Source organism: Sarcophilus harrisii, chromosome 6 (genome assembly GCF_902635505.1).
Source record: "Sarcophilus harrisii chromosome 6, mSarHar1.11, whole genome shotgun sequence".
Classification (NCBI taxonomy): domain Eukaryota; kingdom Metazoa; phylum Chordata; class Mammalia; order Dasyuromorphia; family Dasyuridae; genus Sarcophilus; species Sarcophilus harrisii.
The window spans coordinates 67,113,869-67,139,280 of NC_045431.1; the positions used below are offsets into that span (position 1 = coordinate 67,113,869).

A 25,412-nucleotide genomic window follows, 5' to 3' on the forward strand; every position below is an offset into this window, starting at 1 on the left:
ATTTCTTAAGGAACTCATGATGAAAAATGTTATCAACTTCCAGAAACAGAACTGATGAACTCTGTGCAGGGTTCTTTGCACTTTACTTTTCTGCATGTGATTTCTTTTGCAATATGTCTAATATAGATATATGTTCTACATGATTTCACATATATAATTGATAACATCTTATTTGCCTTCTAAAGGGATAAGAGCAGGATAGGAAGGAGAGAGAATATGGAACACAAAATTTAAAAATGAATATTAAAAATATATAATTGGGAAATGTTTAAAGAAATTAATCTTAAAAAGAAAAAAATATAACAATGCTCTATGTGCCTAATGGATATCACTGAGGAAATGCATGATCAGCAAACCAGAGGGTGTTGGAATTGTAAAGAAGTTCTAAAATAATGTAATTCAACCTTAAACTTTGCATACAAGAAAGCTAGGATTTGCTAACTTAGCAAGATAAGGCATAACAGATGGACAACCTAAGAGCTGCTCAGGTATAAATAAACAAAACATGAAATATCCTAGAGGAAAGATTGCAGCAGAATAGAGAAGATCCCCTGTGGAACATGTGTGAACAACCATTGCAGAGAATAAAGAAAAATATAGATTGGACCCATTCTGATCTGCAGATAAATATAGAAACAAAAAAAAAAAAACAGGAAGAAAATAAAGGATTTCCTATATTTAATTTTATTAATTTTTTTAAAATTCAGAGAAACCAGTATTACACACATTTTTTCCTTCTCTATTACCCCTATGGAGGTCGCAGTATATAAAGCACTGGCCCAGAAACAGAGATTTGAGTTGAGCTTTCACCTCAGACACTGTACAAGCATTGTGATTTTGGGCAAATCTTTTAACATCTGTTTGTCTCTATTTCCTTATCTGTAAAATGAGATAATAATAATAATAATAATAGCATCTATTTCCCAGGGTCAAAGGAGATAACCTTTGTAAAGTATTTTACTACAGTGTTTGGCCAATAGCAGGCAATTAATAAATGCTTTTGATTTCTTTTTTCCTTCCTCCCCATCAAAAAAAAAAAAAAAAAACAAGCTACTATAATTAATTCCAGAAATACTGAAAGTAGTTGGAAATGTGAATATTTCAAAAAGGAAACATTCATCTTTTCTTTCTCCCTATTTCCATTGACCTAATTGACCTAAATCTTTGGAATCACCAAAAATAACACCAGATGAAAAAGACAACTTATGAAATATAAACCATGACAAATATTTCATCTTTGGATCTCTATTGGAATTAGTTATTCTTTACTGAAGAAGTGAAAGCATATGGGCAGATTGTCAGTATAGGTCCCAGAGATTTAGCTTTTTGAACAATTCTATCAATAGGGATGGAGTATGAAGAGCCAAAGATCTTATGTCTAAATTTAAGTCATTCTTAAATCACTTTTAATAATGTAAATGTTCTTCCAGAATGAAATAAGATAAGACAAAATGTGTATTTTAAATCATAGTTATATATGTTTCATTAATTGATCTTTAAAATGACTACAAACTTCCTTGTGAAACAAAGGTCAAATCTTTTAATACCAACATCATATAGCTTTAAATAATGGAACACTACATATTTGAAGAATGAACAATGAACAAACTTTATGTTTGAAGTATATGATGGGTATCAGAGGGTACAATGCATAACAAATAAGTGCTGTGTTATCAAAGAAATGTATGATTGATGTGATAGATGCCCTATATACTCCAATAGTATCAACTGGAAGAAGGAAAAAAAAGAAATGAAAGAGGGACAGAGGGAGTAAAGGAAAGAAGAAAGGATGGAAAGAAGAAGGGAGGGAAGAAGAAATAAAGGAAGAAAGGGAGGGAGGGAAGAAAAGAAGAGAGAAGAGAAGGAAGAAAGAAAGGAAGGGAAGGATGAAGGAAAGAGAAAAGGAAATAAGAGAGAAAGGAAGGAAAAAGGGAGGGAAGGGAGAAAGAGAGGGAGGGAGAGAGGGAGGAAAAGAGGAAGAGAAGAAGGAAGAAAGAAAGGAAGGGAGGGAGGAAGGAAAGAGAAAAGGAAAGAAGAGAGGAAGGAAGGAAAGAAAGCAAGGAGAAAGGACAGAAGGAAAGGAGGAAGGAAGAAAGGGATAGAGAAAGGCAGAAAGAAAAGAAAAGAAAGAAGGAAGAGAGCAAGAAAGGGAAGAAGGAAGGGAGGTAAACAGTAAGAGAGGAAAGTAGGGAGGAAGGGAAGAAGGAAAAATGGGGGAAATAGAAAGGAAAAAAGAAATTAAGAGGGAAGAAAAGAGGGAAGAAAGAAAGAAAAGAAGAGAGGAGGGAAGGAAGGAAAAAGGAGGAAAGGAGGGAGGGAGGAATGAAGGGAGAGAAGAAAGGGAGGAAGTAAAGAGAAATAAAAAGGGAAGGAGAAAGGGAAGAAGAAGAGTAGGTGGAAGGAAAAGAGGAAAGGAAGGAAAGAGGTACAGAGAAAGAAAGGAAGGCTCCCTGCATGTTTCTCCCTTACTAAATTATACTGCTTCTCAACAACTTACAGATCGCTCAATATCATTTTGCATTTTCAAATCAATTCAAATCTACTCAACAAATATTTGTTAAGTATCTAATATGTCTAGACACGGGATAGTTTATAGAGCAATTTATGACATGGTATTTCATTTGACCCTGACAGTAACCCAATTAAGAAGATATTACAAGTATTTTTATGCCCGCTTTGTAAGAGGGACTCAAATGTGGATGAGTGAGAAGCCAAAGTCAGCCTACTAGGAACTTAAACTGATGTCTTCCTGTGCTTAGCCCAGTGCTCCTATCCCTACGCAATCCTCCCCCTTGTAATGGTGACTTTGCTAGGTCATCACACACTTGCAATACAAACAGTGCCGAGAGAGTACACTTTTTAGGGAACCACATTCATTCCCATGACATAATATTCTCAGTTGACATACAATTCTATTTAGGGATTGGGAGATTTTTTTTTCCATTCCTCCAAAAGACTAGGGTGGGGTCAGGTTCTACTGCTAATACATCAATACAGTGGGTATCCTATTAACAATTGTTACATTCCATTAACATAATGAAAAAGAGTGAAAAATTAAGTCAATTGTCTAGGGGCTTCCTCTGCTAACTGGATGGGATTTCATTTGTCACTATGAGCCATGATACCATTAGTTCTATTGTGTGAAAGGAGAGCTCTCCTAGACTTACCTACTAGGACTTTATCCTCAGAGTTGAGCTTTGGTAAATATATGTGCTGTCTTTTGGCAGGACTGTTCTTTCAAACGTGGAAAAGGGGAGCAATTTATCACATCGAGAAAGCCAAAGTGATTTAATGATAGTTTAAAAAGCAAATCTGAAAGTACCTTTATATAACTCACCAATGAAATAGTAAGATTAGGTCAATGTGACCTTCAGAATCACCTTGGATAGCAGACTCTTTCATTTGGTTAAATGTTATGATTAGTACATGTTAAATAGAAAATTAAATGGAAATTCAACATAGCTTTGAGTTAGAAAAATTCTAAGTATAATTTAATAGATTGATAGACAGTGAAAATTTTAATTAACTATTTGATAAAATACAGATCCTTCTGTATGACTAAACTCTACCCTAAGCCCAACCTTCCAAGTCACAATAACATGCAATCACTTTAGGCTTATAGATTTAGCACTGAACATGTTGGGATTCATATTGATTTTTAGATTGACATGCCCTGTATTTTCCCCCATTAAGAATATCCTGTTACTATGTGATATTATTCAAGAAATTCAGATTTTTAAAAATGTTTCTGCTAGGTATATACCATTATAGTACTTTTTGGAAAAGTTACGCATGTTATTAAATGTTTTATTAAATATTATGTAGATCTTACATAATGAGGAACTTCTAAAGAAAATAAAGTCTAATGTATAATTCAGTACCTTTCTCACTAATCTTTAACAGTTAAGCTTCCTAGAATTTCACTTTTTTCCCCTTTATCACTTCAAAGGAAGAAATATGTTCTCCCTTCATCTTTTTTTTCCCCTTTGTTGTCAGTATCTATAGGTTTTTCGGTTATCTCAGTTCCTCTGCCTACCTACCATCAAAGACCCTCACATCTTCCTTCTCTGCTCTATAGCCAAGGAAATAAGAGATTTTGATGACAGTTTCCAACTTAATTAGAGGTGCATTATTGAATGAATTCAATAAATCATAATTGACAAATCAAAGCAATTTTTTGCTCTTTCAAGATGATATTTGCAGATAATTTCTTTTTTAAGATTTTTATATTTGCCTTTGCAGTTTTTCAGCTCTGAGTTCATAGTTTCTATCCCATGTAGCAGAAAGATAAAAAATAAATTGGGATTTACAATTTAATGTGCTATCATTAACAGCTACATAAACTATTTTCTCCAAATATGTGAGTGATTTTCTATTCTGCTTATAGAGAAGTCCCCTTTGTTTCCTCTAACTTCCCTGATACAAAAATTGCTAATTCAGTATAATTTAAAAAAAAAATTTTGAAGTCTAGATTGGACTTAAATAAATAAAAAGATATGTGATACAATTATTTCGGAGACTATCTATAGTCTCTAACAGCACAGAAAACAAAGATATTTGCATAAACTATTCCAAGGAAACCATAAACTAGACAAGATAAGCCCTTTTTTAAAGGGTATAACAATTTTTTCAACTTAAAATAAATTTTATTACTTCAGGCTTTAAGAACCAGTATATAATTTATGTATATCCAGGAGCAGCCCTCTCCCCTCTGATAATATTTGTACCCTGGTGCAAGCTTACTTAGCCCTTCACTCCTGAGCTCCTGCAATAACCTGCAACTCCTGGCTGGTTTCCATAAGGCACAAATCTGACATACTCCCCTACCTCCCTCAGGCCCCACATGCACTCAGTAAACTCCAGGAGCTCCATGTCAGCTCCAGGATCAAATGGAAAACTGTTTAGTGTTCAAAGCCTTTCATGCCTTGTCTCTCCCTTCCTTCCTCATAACTTTCCAGTTTTCTTATACCTCACACCCAGTAAGCATTCTCAGATCCAGTGACATTAGCCCCCTTTTATTTTCAGTCTTTTTTTAGTAGAGTGCAACTCTTTCTAAGCTCATTTGAGATTTTCTTGGCAAAGAAATAGGAATGGTTGATCATTTCCTTCTCCAGTTTCAGGCTAAATGATTCACCCAGGATCACACAACTAGTAAGTGTCTGAGGTTATGTATGAACTCAGGAAGATGAGTCTTCCTGATTCTTGGTCCAGTACTCTATCCACTTGATAATATTCATTCACTGCAAACAAGATACAGAATTATACAACAGGAAAAGGGTTGGATTTGGATCCAGTCAAAGGACTCTGGTCATAGGCCATTGGAACCCTACTATTCATTATCCTCTTGACCAAGGTAATTTCAGCTTTGGGGGTGTTCAATAAGAGAGGGTTTGAAGTTCTTTTTCCATTAAACTAAATTTCATATCATTGACTTCTTATTTTAAATTGGTATTAACATCTTTTTCTATAGAATTCAATATATTCATTTTTAAGTAAGTAGTTTATTTTTGCTTTGAAGACACAAATTTTGATCTTTTGCTGCCCGTGAAAAGACTTGGATCTAATTGAATTGTCTAAGGATTCATGCATTTTAGTCTAAGTCTTAATACTATAAGTAAAAAGAGTCAACATGTTTCTCCTCCCAGGAACGACATAGCAGAAAGTAACAGAATCCCTTATATTCTCCAAGATGAGGGCCACTGGCCACCTGAGTACATCCTCCTTGATAATTAAGGAGAAAATGAGATTGTTTCACCAACCAAAGCCAGCTGTAAAGAGGAAGATTGATTTGTCAGCATCCTTACTGCATCACAAGGGAGATGTTGGTACCTGGTCTTCGGTACCTATTGTGGAGGTGTGAGAGGAGTCTTGGGAGGCAGAATTAGATCAATAAGATTCTCTCTCTAACTAAAGCTCGCCGGCTGCTTGACTCTCCCATTGGCTACTGTTAGTGCTGCATGAAGGAACAGGGGGGATCCAGCATTCTCGCTAGCACAGCTGTTCAGGGCCCTTGCTCCCCTCAGTACACAAGTCCTGGCAGCTTCTGTAGTCTCCCAGGGTCTCATTTGCCCGACCTAATCATTCTCCATCCTATTCCAGCTGGCCATGTTTTTAAATCTACCGCTTCAAGAGCTTGCACTCTTTACTAGAATAATAGTACACCCTCCTGTACTGCTTCAAGGCCTCCTCAATTGTTTAGCTTAATCATGTCAAAGGGGATGATTCTGCCTCAGTGAACACAAAATGCATTAACGATTCCACATCCCATCCCTCATGCACCCTCTAGGAAACATATTTTACCTTTCAACTGGGGACCGTGAACATGCATTCTTTGCAAATGCAAGTTTATGGGAACGAATTCTAATGTCTTCTCCCCTTTGCTGCAGCTTGGTCTGAAGGAAGACCCTGGAAAAGAAATTACTTTAAGTGCCATTAATTGAACAGTCCAACATCTGCCCAAGCTGATGAGAGACAAACACATCTGTGTAACTCTGTTCTCATTTCCTCCCCACCCCAAGCCCATATTCTAATAGCTACACCTCTGCTGGCAGCCACAGAATTATACTGGACTCATAAGATAAATGAATTTTGTGAGGTTTGCTTTGGGTAGTAAACATGATGCTTAATGCTAAATTAAAAACCATCATGTGCTAGGAAGGAAAACCCATTTTACATATATAAATATTTATACATCTGTAGAAATAGAAAACAAAATATATGTTTACATGTTCTAAAAGCACAGAAAATGAGAGAAAGCATGACTAATTTAGAATTGTATGATTACATAATAGCAAAGTTTTCCTTTTCTATGATTCACCAATGGTAACAACAGACAAATTTTGAGAGGAAAAAGTGCTCATGTCAATAAATATTAGAACAAAATGAAAGAATTACAAAACATTTTTATTTAGATCTGCACTAGTTTACATAGCAGTGTAGGATTTGTGAGATCATAACATAATGCAGTTAGAACTAGAACTGACTTTGGAATTTATGTAGTTAAACTTTATATTTAATTGGTGAAGAAAGCCTATCATAGCTTGACCATATGTAAATGAAGTAAATAGATCAAGCAAGCCTTCCAGTGGTTTTCAAACTTTTGTTTTCAGTATCTTTATCCTATTAAAAATTATTGAGCATCTCTCCAAAGAGTTTTTGTTTATCTGGATTATATTTATAGACATTTACCATATTGGAAATAAAAATTATTTTTGAATTTGTAGACCCTCTAAAAGGGTTTCAGAGATCCCCAAGATTCTCTAAACCATACTTTGAGAACCACTGCGCTTAAACCTTGTTTTAGAATTTCCAATCTAGTGGTCTTTACATCATGTTATGCTGCATATGTACCCAAGTGTAAACATACACACACCTAAAAACCAATTTCTGCATATTGGTGTTTAAAAATTACATTTGGTAATAAATTGATCATTTTTTAAATGAAATGTAAGAGGAAAGTAATAATTACTAACATTTCTCAAAAGTGTTTTTTTGTTTACAAAAAACTATGAGCAAGTAGTATATACATATTTGGGGTAGTTTAGTTATTATAGCTTCATTTGACAGACTGGGAATCAGGCTCAGAATTTCAGGGTCATACTTCAATTTTTAATTTTTAAAACTTTTTATTTTTAATTTTTAACTTTAACTTTTAATTAAATTTTTTTAACTAATGTATTTCTAATTCAGGTATCCTAACTTCAAGTCTGGGAAATCTTTACACAAGCTTCTCGGAATAATTCTAATTTTCCTTTGTTTCTCTTCATATAGTAAAGTTTTCCTACTCCCCTGTTTTCTGTCCCTTGAAACAGCTTAATATAACCTTGTACATATTCTGTATTTGTTAATATACTTATTGTATTATCAATATTATTAGCATGTGAATTGTATACTTCTAATGAAACGTAAATTTCTTGAAGACATGGAGTGGTTAAGTTTTACCTTTCAATCCTGACAGTGACTTAATTAATATTTATTGAATAAATTGAATTCCATGATATTTACCAGATGGTAACTTAGATTTTGCAGGGAAAAAAGACAGGGCCTCACCCAAAAGTTGAGAAGCAGATAAGAATTGCTGATTATTAATTAGTCTTAATGAGAGATAACTATGATTTGATACCAGAATTACTATCACAACTAGAATCACAATTAGCTGCATTAACATACTGTTTTGCTTTAAGAAGACAGGCACATCAAATTAAGGGTCAATTATTAATTAGCATCACTTCTTAATTAACATTAATAGCTAATTGATATTAATAGTTCCTATTAGCTAATACATCCATCTGATTTTGAAAGGTACATTTCTGGTGGGCTAAAAAATATTCTTTGATCTGATGATGATGTATGGCTCTAAGAGAATGGTTACTTTTACTCTGATTTCTAGGATTATAGAATTTTAAAACTAAAATTAAGTTTAGAAATAATCTGGTTCAACCCATCTAAAAGTTAAATGGCTTGCCTCGTCATCACAGGACTTCATAGGCTCCAGGAACAGTATTGGAGAATGGTCTGTTGTTTCCATTCAACAACACTCCAGGATCCTGTGAGGAGATTCTAAATCTCCCTTAGCTGTCAATTAGCCACTACAGAAGACTATAGGCCATCCCAGTCAGAAAGAACACTTCCCCCCCCCCTCCTTCCCTTTCTGTTTCTTCTGAAATCATTCATACTGCTTCTTATTTCCTTCCTATCACATATGTGCTATCATTCCACTGACTAAACTTCGAAAGAGAAGTTGCAAACCTGTTTGCTTCCCAAGTTCTGCCAGAATGTCCTGATACGTATTCACCATTTGTTCACAGTGAGCAAGAACGTTTTTACGTAGATTATCCCAGTGTGGTGCGAGCTCACCAAGATCCTTCAGTTCCTGGTTTCTATTACAGAAGGGAAGATAAAAGAAAATATTCTTTTAATTAAGAAACACAAACTCTTTTGAAAAAAAAAAAAAACTAGGAAAAAATGAAATAGAGAGAATTGGAGAATATTCAATAATGACTTAACACATAAAATATTTTTTTTAATTTTTATTAAAGCAGCATTTGAATGGAATTAATGTTGCATTTGTATTAGGATTAGTCCCACCCAGGACTCAAGATTTTGAAACAGAAAATCACATAGATGGATACTTGCTGATTCATGATATTTTAGCTATTGGCTTTATCCCTATCATGAATCCACACTTGACTTGTATCTAGAATTAGCAGGAGGGCATTGTGGATGGAAGACTGAAGGGATCTGGGTTTAAATAGTGCCTCAGATACTTGCTACCCCGCTTTAAATATAGTTGGACTAGTAGTTCTTAGACAACCATAGAGTCCATAAAGAGGACTGTCCTTGACTCCTTTGCAAGTTTATGTGACAAATGAAAAACAGACAGAGTTTCTGGGCAACTAATTTTTATCAATTAGGCTAATAATCAATATATTGATGATCAGGTGTTTCTCTCAAAAAAGCAAAGACCAAAATATGTAGACTGTGAAAGCTGTAATTATTTTTTGAAAGGCAACCTCCTGAACAATTGAAAATCAGCCCTGGTTGATGGACATTTTAAAGAGGAAATGGGCTAGGAGTCCTCCTGAGAAAATGGCTTAATCACTGCCTCTAGCAATCTAGATAAAGGAATCCACCTCCAACCTGAACACTGTGGTTGGTTTTTTTCATGAGGGGATCATCCTAAATACTAATGGAGGAGTACAAGGACAGGACCTTGTCTCCCTGGATCAAATATAAAGACTTCTATTTATATTCTAAGAAGAAATAAGGTATCCTTAGTTGGATGGGTCCCCCCCCATCAAGACCAAGAACATGTTCCTGGAGGATTAGAATTAATCTTATAAATTGACCTCATCCTTCAGAGACTAATTTTTTTTTGAAGAGGGAAGGTCTTAAATGAGGATATAAAAGGAGAATTTGATTTGATAACTGATTATCAAAATAACAGAAAATAATTTTCTCAGTTGCTATTATTTTTAAGAAGCCAAAATCAAAGCACAATGAGACATCAGAGTGAGACTTTATGGAAGAAATGAGATATTTATACATTTACAAAGAAAAATAAAACACTCTGTCACTACTAGGTTTAATGAAGTTATTCTATGTCACTTTCCAACAAAAGGAAATTTTAATTAGATAAAAGATTTCATGCTTGTTCTATATTATTTTTTCATCAAAAGAAATTCTTAATTATATCATTTAGATCTTCAATAATACTTCTGACCCTAAATACCATTTATCTAGTTGATGTTAATCAACTAAAAGTCAGATTTGATTTGTAATGTTCAAAGCTCTCATGCACCACTTCCTTTCTTTCTTTCTTTCAACGAGGCAACTGGGGTTGTGACTTGCTCAAAATCACATAGTCAGTGTCAAGTATCTGTCAGTGGATTAGAACTCAGGTCCTTCTGACTCCAGGGTGGGTGCTTTATCCACTGCACATCTAGCTGTTCCTTCCATTTTTTAAAAACATCATTCACCAATAATAGCTCTATGAGATCTTGTATGACCAACAATAATAAGATGTCTTTGCTACTTAATACAAAATTCATAGATTTATGACTTTTTAAAAATAAAATGTTTTGTATTGAGTATGAGAATCTTAGGTTATGACCAAAAGTTATGACTTATGAAAGAGATGTACAAATAAAAAATGACCAAAAAAGGACATCAAGAATACATTGTTGAAGGAGACAGATAATTCATGTAGCAAGAGCAAGCAACAGAAGATGTATTTGCTAATATCTACAAAATATTCAAAGAAGAAGAGGAAGACCTCTCCTGATGATAAAATGGACATGAATAAAGGGATGAGCAATAATGAACATGTCACAGAAATCATGGATCTCCTTTGAACTCTAATCAAAAAATAAAAACATGACTTGCTTTCAAATATTTAAGAAATTTTTGTTGCTTCTCTCAATGGAATTCTAGTTTTCATTGCAGCATCTTTCATCTAATAGGCAGATGGGTGGTGGAGTAAATAGAGGTCGTGACATTAGTTCAAATCCAGCCTGATATCTACTAACTGTGCGACACTGGGGAAGACACTTAACCTCTATCTGCCTCAATTTCCTCATTTGTAAAGGTGGGGTAATAAGAGACCTACAGACCAGGGTTTTTGTCAGGATTAAATTACATCATAATTGTAGAGCACTTAGCATAGGGCATGGCACACAGTAAAAGTCCTATGTAAAGAGTACAATTATTTTTGATGGTACTACATTGGTTAGCTATCATTCATCTCATATACTTTTGATGAGTTGACTTAGGGATCAGGAAAAGGCTTTGAAGCTTGGTGTGTGTGTATGTGTGTGGGTAACATAAATTCCTATGTAATGAGGGCTAAAAAAGGATAGTAGGAATCACCCTTTCCTTAATCAGTCCAAAAGAACCTGTAGAATTATGTGAGATTTAGAGAGGGATTATCAGTGTATTTTTATGTTAAGTTTTATTTTATAACTAAGATAAAAATCTGGCTGCATAAATAAGTGAGAGGGCATTTCAACATAACAGCATCCTGAGTCACATATTCTAAGAGACCCAAGAATGTACTACAGTTCTTTCTCTGAAACACAGGAATTTAATCCTTGTCACATAAAGTTAAGCTTAGCACTGTTCTTGGTTTCTTCACCACCACGACCCTCACAGTGCTTCTTTTCTCTTCCTTAAGTCGAATCAATTATTTGTTAACAAGAATTACTGAGTTTACTATGTGCCAAGATTGTGCTAGGCTGAGGGTACAAAGAAAGGCAGAGATCTCCATCCACAAGAGGCTAAAATTTGAATGGGAGAAAAAACATGAAAACAGGTGTGTATATAAAAGATCTACACAGATTTACACATAGAAAAACATATTAGTTTTTGAGGGGACAAATAAAGACTTCTTGAAGAAGGTGGGATTTTAGCTGTTACTTGAAGAAAGCAAGAGAAACAAAGATGCAGGAGAGGGGAAAAACATTCCAGAAATGGAGGATAGTCAGTAAAGATGCTCAGAGTTGAGAGATGGAGTGTTTTGGTCAAGAAACAACAAAAAAATCAGTGTCTTCTAAGACTGTAAAAAATGTATAAGAAAATGAATGGTAAGAAAACTTAAAGAAGGGTCAGGTTAAGAAGGGCTTGAAAGCCTAGAGATGGGGTAGAGCTAAGTTGCACAGTGAATAAAGCAGTAGCCCTGGATCAAGAGAATCTGAATTCATCTGACCTCAGATATTTACTAATTGTGCCACTTTGGGCTAATCACGTAATCCTGATTCTCTCAAAAAGAATTAGGGATAATGAGAATAGGAGCTAGAACTATTCAACTCTTACTTTCTTCTCCATTTAGTAAATACATTTTGGATTGGAAAGGACAGAATGAAAATGATCAATAGTAAAGTAAAACTCAATGTCAAGTACATCATAGAAGGGATTTTTTTTTTCTTTAGATACAGATCATACTAATTGGCCTTCACACTGAGGTTCTAAAATGTCATGCTTCTTCCTCTTTCCTCCTCCAATATTTCCTTGCACATACCGACCTCCAACAACAACAAACAAATAAGACCTATTAAGCAAATAGTACATTTCACTTCAGGTCGTTAAGCATTTTTTCCCTCTTGCTTTCACTACAACAAATGTCCCTGATTCTATAGATCTTCCATCAAAGGAATCAGCAGCTTTATACTAGACACAGTGTTTGTCAACTCAAAATACAGAACTAAGCCATCCATAGTTCCGACGATTAAGGAAAAAATGTTATATTAGAATTATTTACTAAAACATACTCTTGTCCTTGTTGCCTTGAGGAAGAGTGAAAGAAATACATGGTGCCAAGTGCTTTATAAATAGTATCTCACATGATCACAAGGGCTTCTATTTATTATGAAAAGGATAATAAACACAGTGTTAGTTCTTCATTAAGATACCAGGATGTACCTGAAGCTTCTTCTGTTTCCTCTAAACATTTAACACACTATTTTGCAGAGCAGGTTATCAGTGAACTTGTGAGATTCCTAATACACTTGGAAATAGCTTACACTGTGGATATCAAATGTTCAACCAACTCAACAAACATTTAGAAAGACTTAATTATGTATAAGGTAGAGATAACCTGGTATAGTGGTTAGAGGTAGATCTAAAATAACTATCCTTTTTAAATAATGGAAGAAATATTGACCTCTCTCCTCCCTGCAGATCTCTCCAAAAGTACCTAGATATTAAAATGGACAGTTACTAACTTTGTGATCCTGGGCATCAACTCAGTATTCAAAGTACAGTTTAGATAACAATTTCTTCATGAAGCCTCCTCTGATCTCTCCAATCAATTTGATTCAATTTAGCTGGTGTTTATTAAATACCTGCTACAACCCAGATGGACAGCTAGGTCCTGGCTTAGTAGTTGAGTGCCAAGCCTGGAATCAGAAAGACTACCCTATCTTTGTGATTTCAAATCCAACATTAGACACTTACTAAACTGTATGATTTGGGGCAAGTCATCTAACCCTTAGTTCCTTACCCATAAAATGCTTTGGAGAAGAAAATGGCAAACCGTCCTAGTATCTTTGCCAAGGAAATCCCAAATGGAGTCACACAGAGAGTCAGACAGGACTGAAGTGACTAAACACAGCAGCATCCTCTGAATTATATTAGACTGATTGGGAAAAGGTCCAGAAGAAATAATGCTCTCTTAGGATCATAAATCATAGCCTAGAACTAGAGAGAATTTAATAAGTTCTCTGATTAATAGAAGATCTCAATAATCCTGTTGCTTCAGAGCCATGAACTGTCTTTCCAAAAAAGGGTGAGAATGTTATGTTGTGGTCCACACTTAGTTGCCACAATCCTCTCTGGGGGTAGATGGCTCTCACAAGATCACTGGAACTGGTTTGAATCATCTCATTGCTGAAGATAGCCACGTCCATCAGAATTGATGATCATATAATCTTGGTGTTTTTGTGCACAATGATCTCCTGGTTCTGCTCATTTCACTCAGCATCAGTTCATGTAGGTCTTTCCAGGCCTTTCTGAAATTATCCTGCTGATCATTTCTTACAGAACAATAATATCCCATAACAGTCATATACCACAATTTACTCAGCCATTCTCCAACTTTGAAATCAGCCTTTTTCCTGGATCCCTCTACTATGTGTTCTAGTCACCCCTGTATCTTTCTTTTGTTTCTGGGTGTGGATGTGAGTCTAATTATCCCACTGATATGTACATTTGAGGTTGGACAACATTTGCTGTGCATTTCATGAAATGGTTTGGAATTGTCCCCTCTAGTTGAAGGCTGGTGGAGGGTATATTTTGTTTTGTTTTGTTTTTAGAACGAGGTCCAGAGAATATGCTGAACCTGAGGCAGTCATTCTCTTGGGAACATGCTCTGAGAATTCAGGAAGTGTATTCAGGTATTAGACACTCATTTCTTGTATATGACTTATTCTTCAAAGTAAAATTAGGTGTTTCTTACGGACAGGTTTTATGTTATGGGTTTCTCTCCTGCATCTTGGTTAGAGGGTATGTATCAGATGATATTCTTTGAATTACTTTTTTGAATTACTGACAAAGAACTAATTGACTGATGGTGGTGTTATTAACTGCCATAACTTTCTTTTTTGCCATTAATATTCTTCTTTTTTTTTTTAAATTAAAGCTTTTTTTTAGGGGCAGCTAGGTAGCATGGTAGATACAGCACCAGCCCTGAAGTCAGGAGGTACTGAGTTCAAATATGACCTCAGACATTTAACATTTCCTAGCTGTGTGACCCTGGGCAAGTCTCTTAACCCCAATTGCTTCAGAGGGAAAAAATTAAAGCATTTTATTTACAAAACATATGCATGAATAATTTCTCAACATTGACCCTTATAAAACCTTGTGTTCCACATTTTCCCCACCTCCTCCCTTAGTTGGCAGGCAATACAATACATGTTAAATATGTTAAAAATATATGTTAAATCCAATATATGTATACATATTTATTTAGTTAACTTTCTACACAAGAAAAATCAGATTAAGAAGGAAAAAAAAAACCTGAAAAAGAAAACAAAATGCAAGTAAACAATAACAGGAAGACTGAAAATGCTGTGTTGTGGTTCACACTCAGTTTCCACAGTTTTCTTTCTCTCTTTATCACAGGATCATTGAAACTGGTCTGAATCATCTCATTTTTGAAGAGAGTCAAGTCTGTTAAGAGTTGATCATCATATAGTTTTGTTGTTGCTTTGTATAGTATAATGATCTCCTACTTCTGCTCACTTCACTTAGCACCTGTTCATATAAGTCTCTCCAGGCTTCTCTGAAATCATCCTGCTGGTCATTTGGAATAATAATATTCCATAACATTCATATTCCACAACTTATTCAGCCATTCTCCAATTGAGGGGCATCCACTCAGTTTCCAGTTTCTAATCCCTACAAAAAGGGCTGCCACAAACATTCTTGCACATGAGGGTTCTTTTTCCTGTTTTGTGATCTTTTGGGGATACAGATTCAGTAGTGACACTGATGGATCAAAAGGTATGCAGAGTTTGTAAACTTTTTGAGCGTAGTTCCAAATTGCTCTCCAAAATGGTTGGATCCGCTCACAGTTCTACCAGCAATGTATCAGTGTCCCAGTTTTCCCACATCCCCTCCATCCTTGTCTTTTCCTATAATCTTAACCAATCGGAGAAGTATGTAGTGGTATCTCAGAGTTGTCATAACTTGCATTTCTCTGATCAATAGTGATTTAGAGTATCTTTTCATATGACTAGAAATAGTTTGTTCATATTTTTTGACCATTTATCAATTAACTCCCATAACTTTCAAAGTTTTATGAAATATTTTTTCTCAAAAGGACCTCATTAGTTAGGAATATTTCTTCTAGTTCTGACACACTCAGATTCTGTGAATTATTATTGCATTAAAAACTGTTATAAAAGGAGATGAATGAATACATACACAGGTAAATAAACAGATATTTTGATACATGGAAAGAGAGGTAGATAAATAGGTAGTATGTATGAAGATGATAGAAAAAGGGAATTTGTTAAACATTCATTATGTGGAAAACACACTGCTAAATTCAGGGGATATTAACTGAAAATTAACAGGGGATGAATGAATAAATGCACAGATAAATATACAGATATTTTATTATGTGGAAAGATAGGTAGATAAATAGGTAGGGTAGGTATATAGATGATAGAAAAAGGGAAAACATTTGTTAAGCATTCACTATGTGGAAAACACACTGCTAAATTCAGGGGAGATTAACTGAAAAGTAAGAGAGTCTGCTCTCAAGGAGCTCACCCAGTGTAGATTTTGTGAAATTTACAGGTATAACATACAGTGGAATAGATAAGAGCTAAATTTTAAGAAAATTATCATCCCAATTTTTCAGATGAGGTAAGAAGGAGGTAAGAAGTTATATGACTTGTTCTTAGTTATAGAGCAAATAACTAGTTGAGTAGTGAACTGAAACCCAATCTCTCCAACAGTAACTGCTGCAATGATTCTCCAGAATTCTATGGTCCTTTATTTATCACTGTCTTATAATATTCAGTCATTGTGAATGTATCTGATTCCTCTTGACCCTATATTTTTGGTGGTGGGGGGGCAGAGATACTGGAGATGGTTTATCATTTCCTTCTCAAGCTCATTTTACAGAAGGGGAAACTGAGGCAAACTGTGTTAAATCACTTGCCCAAGTCACATATTAGTAAGGATCTGAGACCACATTTGAACTCAAGTCCTTCCTGACTCTAGCCCTGGTTCTGTATCCACTGTACCACCCAGCTGCCCCAACTTTCTAATGATCCCTTCTTCCTTGTATCATGTGTCTTTTCCCCTTTCCCTAGATTCTGACCTCCTTGAAGGCAGAAACCAGACTGAAGGCATGAGTGCAGGAAGCAATCTACAACTGTGCACTAAATTGAACTGAAAAAGAATAAAGCAGGGCCTGGAGAGGCAGAAGGACTAATATGATTAGGTCTAGGAAAGGAAAATTAAAAAACAAAAAACAACAACAACAACAACAAAAAAAAAAAAAAAAAAAAAACAGAGGATAAATAAAGCCGAAGCATTGTGCCATAGTGTGGAAAAATTATCTTCAAATTCTAGATAACATGTACATATGCAAATACATACTTGTATCAACAATAGGCAAGATAATTTAGCTAACCAAATTGGTCATTATTATTATTGTTACAACAGAGAACTGGATTAACCCACAGTTCCTTAACTTTCCTTTTATTAATTTGTATAATCTTAGGCATAGAAAGGGGCAGCTAGGTTAGCACAGTGGAAAGACTCCCCAGCCTGGAGGCAGGAAGACTTTATCTTTCTGAGATCAAATTCGGCCTCATAATGCTTACTACCTGTGTGACTCAGGCAAGTCATTTAATCCAGCCTGTTTGCCTCAGTTTCCTCCTCTGTAAAGTTAATGGAAAAGGAAATGGCAAATTATTCCAGTATCTTCACCAAGAAAACTGGGTCAGGTTGGGTCATAGAGAGTCAGACATAACTGAATAGAAACAAGGAACTAAAGAGACCTCTGATATTATATAACTCCTAAAGTATGAATCTCTTCTGAGGCAATTCCAAAGAAAATCACACAGTTTCTCTTGGACTAAGGTCTACAATGATAGGAAATAAAGGCCCAACAATAGAATGCCCAGAAAGCTAAATCCAATTCAAATCCCACCTTGGATACTATTAACTAGTTGGCTCTGGACAATTCACTTCATCTCCCAGCTCCCAAGGCAAGCCTCCAAAACTTCTCATGGCACAAGAGTACCTGATAGGCCCTGGCCCAGAAAAATTATTTACCAGGAAGCTTCTCACACTAATGAAATCACATTTTTTTTGGGGGGAAGGGAGGCATGGAAAAGAGAACAAAACAAAAAGTGCAACCAAAAAAAGATGGAGTTTTCACCATCTAATGAGGGAGTTCCCTCCATTTTTGGATAGATATGATTGATGGAAAGGTTTTCTTCATATTAAAGTCCTAATTTCCTTTGTCAATTTTCCCTCCTGATCCTAGTTGTGTCTTCTGATGTCAGATAATAAAAGTTTAGCCTTTCTTTCGTGTGACAATTTTTATATGACAATATTTCAAAGAATCCAAGAATGTATGAACCAGGAGGAAAATTAAATTCTATTTAGTTGTATGGGATAAATTGAAGGAAGACCTCTAATGGGAATATGGCCTTGATATTTTACAATAAGAAGTTAACCTATGTATAAAAGATGCAAGTGTTTTATAACACTTGCATCTTGGATGGACATTTCCCCTCCTATTCCTCCCCCACCATCACCTCTTAATTGGTATTTAAGTACTTCTTTTAAGGGTGATGATGGCTTTGTGAATTCACATTACAGAATTCTCTTATCCAAGGATATCTGCTTGTTCTCTAGGGAAATTTAAATCAAGCGTTTGTTATTTACTAATATTCTTTTGTTTCTGGAATAGACTTCTGTATTTAAAATGTTCAGGGAAGATGGGAGCTTCTGTGTTTTGCAGTTTGTGCTTTGCACTCCTCTGTTGATACCTTGTCTGTTGGGAGATGACCTTTCTCACGAGATCATAATAAATCCCTTTGTGTCTTTTTTACCTAGAGTGTCTCTGATTTTAATTTGGGTAAGGGTCACTGTCCCATACATAGTTTAATCCATTAATTATACAGAAAAAGCAATTATTACTGAACCAAGGGGACAACAGTTTTAAGTAGAAAAGTTAGAAATCAAGTGCCCAGGTCCCATGTGATATAGAAAATACAAGATCTTCAGCAGGAGGAAGATTTCAAAAGGACCTGGAGAACCTTGCATGAACTGATGTTAAGTGAAGTGAGTAGAACCAAGAGACATTGTACACAGCAATGACAAGACTGTATGACGATCAACACCAATAGATTTGGCTTTTTCTCATTTGGGGCAATTCTGATAGACGTGTGATTGAAAGAACCATCTACATCCAGAGATAGAGGACTATGGGGACTGTATGTGGATCACACCATAATATTTTCAACTTTTTTGTTGTGTTTCCTTGGGTTTTTTTCTTTCTAACTTTATTTTCTTTTTGATTTGATTTTTCTTGTGCAGCATAATTGTGAAAATATGTATAGAAGAAGTGTACATGTTTAATACATATTGCATTACTTGCTCTCTAAGGGAGAGAATGGGGAGAAAAATTTGGAACACAAGATTTTGCAAGGGTAAATGTTGAAAACTATCTTCCCATGTATCTTGAAAATAAAAAGCTATTATAAAAATGAAAAAATAAAATAAACAAAAGAAAATACAAGATATTTTCTACAACTCTTTGTTGATTGGGGAAATGACAATGCAGAGCAAAATGAATCCTTTTTAAAAGGCTTTTCTCAGAAAAGTACTTCTCTTACAAATGTTAATAAAAATGTCTAAACCATGACAGGATAAACACAGTTAACTTAAAAATGCAATTTTATCTGATTTTCAGTTCTAAATGCTCTCTTCACACACATTAAAAAGGCAAGAAAAACAAAACCAGCTATGTTATAGACATAATAGGAAGAATGGAGAAAGGAAGGAAAGAAAGAAGATTGAGAAAGAATGAGAGAAAGAGGGATAGAAGCAGGGAGAGAAGAAAGGTAAGAGAGGGATCAGAGAGGGGGGGAAAGGAGGAAGACTCCTGGAAGAAGGGAACTGTTAGCTCCTTCAAGGTTCAACACATTTCCTATAAAGGTCTTTACTATTTCCTAAGTGTTTATTAAATAATTATTGAGTTATTTGATATTATGCATTCGAATTTACTCATGTACATGTTGTACAATTTCTTTTCCCCCTCCTTCTTTGAAAATATAAATTCAGGGACTCTAAATTTTTATCTTTTTGTTCTTCATGTCTAAAAAATTAAGTAGCATGTAATAGGTATTTGTAAATGTTAGTTGGATTAAATGGAATATTCTATCCAAAATTCAAATAGAAGAGAGATTTCCTACTGAGAAATTCTACAGATGTTTCTATTTACAAATGATTGTACTGATGGCATCATGACCCAAAACAGGTAAGGGACTTTTCAACAAGATTCACAGCCACTTAGAATAGAGTAGTCGAGTTATTCACATGGGAATGACAAAACAGATGAAGAAAAAGGAAGGGAATAAGCATTTATTAAGTGCCTACTCTATGCCAGGCATTATGCTAAGTGTTTTACAAATATTGTCTCATTTAAGGAACACATGTGGTACCAATAATGACAGAGTTGGGAAAATCATGAACACATTTGATTTAGAACCATAGCGATTTAAGTATTTTGTGCTCTCAATGAGGAAATTTAACATCACAAAAACAATTAGAACAAATTACGAAAAACAGTTTACTCACAAAAAGATATGGTCTACTAAGAGAGACATTAAACCTTTATTTTAAAATCTTATAATGTAAAGACCTAGACTGCCCTCCATATAAAAAATACTTGAGTACTATTTCTCAGTGGTATCGGGCAGAGAACAACAAAGTGGAGAACTGGGTGGAATCAAGGCCTGAAATTTAAGACATCTTGGCTTGGAACATATAGATCTGACTACCCATAATCAAGAAGATGTGAGTTCAAATCCTGATAATCTAGCTGGGTGACACTATACAAGCCCCTTAATCTGTCAGTGCACCACACAGCTTTTTAAGACTATAAAACAGAATGTTGAAAACTAAAAAAAAATGTATTTGGAAAAATAAAATACTATTGAAAAAAATTTAAAGGCTGTAAATTAAAATTGAGTTGCACTGCATTGTCTCAGAGTTTCTAGGACAGATCAAAACCTAATTGATTTCAGGAGAATTATTTTTTATTTTGTCTTATTTAATAGTTCCTTATATCAGTGAAGACCTAATTATGATTTCTATCCTTATTCTATGGGTAACTAATACCCATTCATCTCAAATATCTTTCAAGGTTCAATTTATCTATGTCCAATCATCATGTCCCCATAAAAGTGTTTCTCTACATTCTCTCAGAGAATGTCCTATTCTTTCTAAGCACTTAAAAATTCTTTTCTGTTTGTTTCTGTACACATTTCATTGTACCTAGAAGACCTTAAGCTCTTTGAGGAAAGGGACTGAATTTTATATTTCAACTATCAACAAGTATTGCTATATTTACCACACTGTGCTAGACACTAGGGACAGAAATATAAAAGTGAGATAGTTAAGAACCTTCAAATTTAAAATCAGGGTCCAACACACAGAGGAGGAGAGAAAGGGGCTTTTGGTCTGGGCAAAGATTATAAATGAATCCTTATGGAAGTTGATTGTTAAGCCCTTTCCAGGAGCAAAAGTGACTTTGATTTGATTATTGTTCCAAGGGCAAGAGTAAGAGATAGAAGGCAATAAAGTCATATGGTAAATGAGCAGATGACAAAATACCCATTTTAGGAAGGCCCTAGGAATCCTAGTTTATAGAAGGATGAAAACTAAAGCATAATCTGGGGCTGATTATATATCATTGGTTACGATAGATCATTATGCACTGACTCTCCAATCTTAAGAAATAATCCTTAGGATATAATCTCAATACTGTGTTGAATAATTCTTGTATAGGTCTAGAAGTTGGCCATTCCTGGTGGAGAGAAAGGATAGAAATGAAGTGATAGAGCAGTGATAATATGCCTCTTCTAGGTAAGTCTTGGTGTCCTGATGATTGACTGGATAGGATGTCCATACTAAATAATTAATAAATATTGCTTATATGAAAAGATCAGAGTATATATATGTATACTGAAAATCAAATAGTTCATTTATGAGACCTTTTTTAAAAAGGTTAAATAAGTAAAAAAAAATCCAGGCATAAGGCAAAAATAAAACAAAACATGAAGGAAAGTAGTGAATAGAAATGATTGCTGTTGATCTGAAATTTCATTAAGTAGTTCTGGTGGTCCCACAAACGAGATCCCAATTCCAAAACTTGATGCAAAAATAAACATAATGATCATTATATATGTCAACAACGATACTGTATGAAGATGTAATCTGATGGAAGTGGATTTCTTTGACAAAGAGACCTAATTCAGTTTCAATTGATCAGTGATGGACAGAAGCAGCTACACCCAAAGAAAAAAAACACTGGGAAATGAATGTAAACTGTTTGCATTTTTGTTTTTCTTCCCGGGTTATTTTTACCTTCTGAATCCAATTCTCCCTGTGCAACAAGAGAACTGTTTGGATCTGCACACATACATTCATTGTATCTAGGATATACTACGACATATTCAACATATATAGAACTGCTTGCCAATTAGGGGAGGAGGTGGAGGGTGGGAGGGAAAATCGGAACAGAAGTGAGTGCAAGGGATAATGTTGTAAAAAAAAATTACCCTGGCATGGGTTCTGTCAATAAAAAGCTACTATAATAAAATTAAAAAAAAAGAAAAAAATGAAGAAAAGAAGAAATGAAAAAAATAAATAAATAAACATAATGCCCTTCACTAAGCTCAACATCCCTCCAGATTAGACCCAAGATAGGATAAGAATTGTATACAAATCACAAGAGTTTTTGTAAAAATTATTTTTGTCAATAACAATATAATTGACTTCAAAATGAGTTTTAAAAAAACATATTTATCACTTAGAAAGAACTTAGATATAAAGCCTAGGATTATGAGGACAATAATATTAACTCTACATGATACAGATCAAATTTGTTTGTATTTGATAAATGATTGGATTCCAAACAATCATATTAGACTGACACATTTAAATACTCAACCTATTATTGATCAAAGAAAACTTCTGTTTCACATAAATAATAAACCCAAGAGTATTTTTGCTGTTCCCAAGAAGGTACATTGGTTTTCATCTGATTGTAAACTGACCTTTGATTATTCTCTATTTTCCTGCATGAAAAAAGTTCAACATGCACGAGTTATATCTTAAGGATCTCTTCTCACGTGGATTGCAGGCAATTATGAGTATTCTTGGAAAAACCATCCCTGATGCATGGAATTATAAATCTGTGAAGGAAGAATTAACTTCCTACTTTTCTGCACATGTTTTAATAGTAGTACAGTACATCATAGCAAGGCTAAAAATTTACTCTGATTATTTCTAAGTTTTAGAGATATCATATTTAATAGGGCAACCATTAAACATTTACCCTTTCCCTTTCTATGGCTTATTTCCCTTTGACCTTCCTCTAAATTGGTAGATTGTTTTCCTTTTTAGTAGTACTCTGAAGATCATAGGGTAAACCCTTGTGGGCAACTATTCTTACTAACAATGCAGTTTATGAGCTCCTACTGGGATTTTTTTTTTTACCATAATGAAAATCAGTCACTAATATTCAATTAACCTTAAACTAAAACTTTTACTGAAAATTTAAATAAAATCATATTGCATACATAAGATTCCACCCATGAGCTTACCCATCATATTCTTCTACCAATACACATAGTATTCTTAGGTGAAAAACTCTCTCTCACACACACAATGCACACACACACACACACACACACACACACACACACAGAATATCTTGGGCCAAGTTACCTCTCTACTCCACTATCTTCTATACATTGATGTCTGTTTATCAGAAATTATAAAAATAAAAGGAAAGAAATAGTACACAAAAGTTCTTTTATGTGATCAAATATTTTCACTATTTTTCTGAGTGAATTGAACCCACTGTGCTAAAGATAAATGATACCTTGCTAAGCAATGGAAATCCATAGTTTTTGTTTGTTGTTCAGTCTTGTTTTTCCTGACCCTACATGTGGTTTTCTTGGGAAAGATAGTGGTTTGCCACTTCTTTCTTGAGCTCATTTCTGGAAGAACTGGGGCAAAAAAGAGCTCCAGTCTAAGATGATGGATTCAGCTGAAGTAGCTTTACGCTCTTTTTGGAGAAGAGACATGACATTTATTGTAACATTGGCAAGAGGCTCTTCAATTTTTCTTCTCTACAAGATTATTCTTTTCATCTCTCAGCAACAGCATGTGTTATAGAAGAGAAGCATTTCCTGTCTTCTCTTTTCTTCTATTGTTCCTCTTTTCAGTAATAGATGGTAATGGAGAAGAAATTAAATCTTTTTTATCCTTTACAAAGTTACAAAGGTAACTTCTGTCTCCCTTTGGCCAAAACAAATCTGCATGGCAATAAGGGATGGCATGGAAAAAGAGTGTTAATGGCCAAATGTTTTTTTTCCTTCATGTCTTTTTGGTTCATTAGCTGGGTCCTCTCTACCAAAAAAACCCAACTTGTCTTAAAGTTAATAGATAAATTGTTATCTTTTTTCCCGTAAGCCATAAGCATAAAATTTTTTAGTTTGTCATATTTTTTCTGATTATTAACCTTGAAAGAGTTCTCCATTTTCAAATACAAATAAACAAACAATAAAAGAGACTTTGTCTTGGAGTTGTTCCAAAGTGCTATAGTTTGTAATATGGGTGATGCTTTTATGCTTTCCCAGTTACCCAATGGAGTGGAACAACTTTGTAGGCTTCTTCTCATGTTTTTTAGCCTGATATTATCAAATTCCTTCATTGAGGGTTAACATGGTATCAAGGTCAATTACTATACTAATGGTAAACTCAACGTGACAAGATTATAGCCAAAACAAAAGTGGAAAGAGTGCTGGTGAATTATTTTGTGTTTGCAAATAATTGTGTGCTCATGCGATCTCTGAAACTGAGATGCAACAAAGTGTGGATCAATGCTCTGCTGCCTATGCTAATTCTTAATAATGAGAAAACAGAGATTCCCCCATCAGCCAGCAACTCTTCATCCATATGTGGAACCATCAGTTACAGCAAATGGAGAAGTTTTGGATGCTGTGGATAAGTTCATTTACCTTGTGTGTACTTTCCAGTTATGTCCACAATGATAATGAGGTTGATGCACAGAGTGATAGATCTAGTGCAGGGTTTGGGAAACTCCAAAGGAAAGTGTGGGAGAGGTGAGATATTGGAATAAATGTCAAATTGAAGTTCTATAGAGCCCATTATGCTGACTTTTTTTGCTGTATTTCCTGAAAAACCTGGAGAGTTTACTTGCACCATGCCAGGAAACTTAATTGCTTCCATTTGAATTGTCTTAGGAAGATTCCGAAGATCACCTGGCAGGATAAGATACCAGATACTGAGCTCCTTTCTCAAATATAACTGCTGACCATTCAAAACTTCTACCACAGAGAGCACAATTCTATTGGGCTTGCTGGATGCCAAATGTATGCTTGCCAAAAGACTTATGGAGAACTCACACAGGGCAAGTGCTAACATAGTATCCAAAAAATGATACAAGAATCCAAGATCTCTCTTAAGAACTTGATTACATAAAATAGGAGACAATGTCACAGGACTACCCAGTATGATCTGCTTTCATCAGAGAAAATGCTGTACTCCATAAGCAGAAACAAAAACAACCAGAAAAAAAATCCAAACGTGAAATGAACAAAATTGGAGAATCTACCTCAAATGTTCATATGGAC

General features: G+C 34.8%; 1 protein-coding gene across 3 annotated transcripts in view; it reads right to left on the minus strand.

Annotated features, from left to right (window-relative positions):
- Window positions 1-25,412, minus strand: part of INPP4B (inositol polyphosphate-4-phosphatase type II B) — a 767,278-nt gene that overhangs the window by 208,617 nt on the left and 533,249 nt on the right. For all 3 annotated transcript variants that reach the window (XM_031943193.1, XM_031943195.1, XM_031943194.1), the window contains exons 12-13: window positions 8,749-8,879; window positions 6,301-6,405 (exon numbers count right to left, since the gene is read on the minus strand). In XM_031943193.1, coding sequence (XP_031799053.1) covers window positions 6,301-6,405; window positions 8,749-8,879 — 236 coding nt within the window. The remainder of the gene's footprint in view (window positions 1-6,300; window positions 6,406-8,748; window positions 8,880-25,412) is intronic.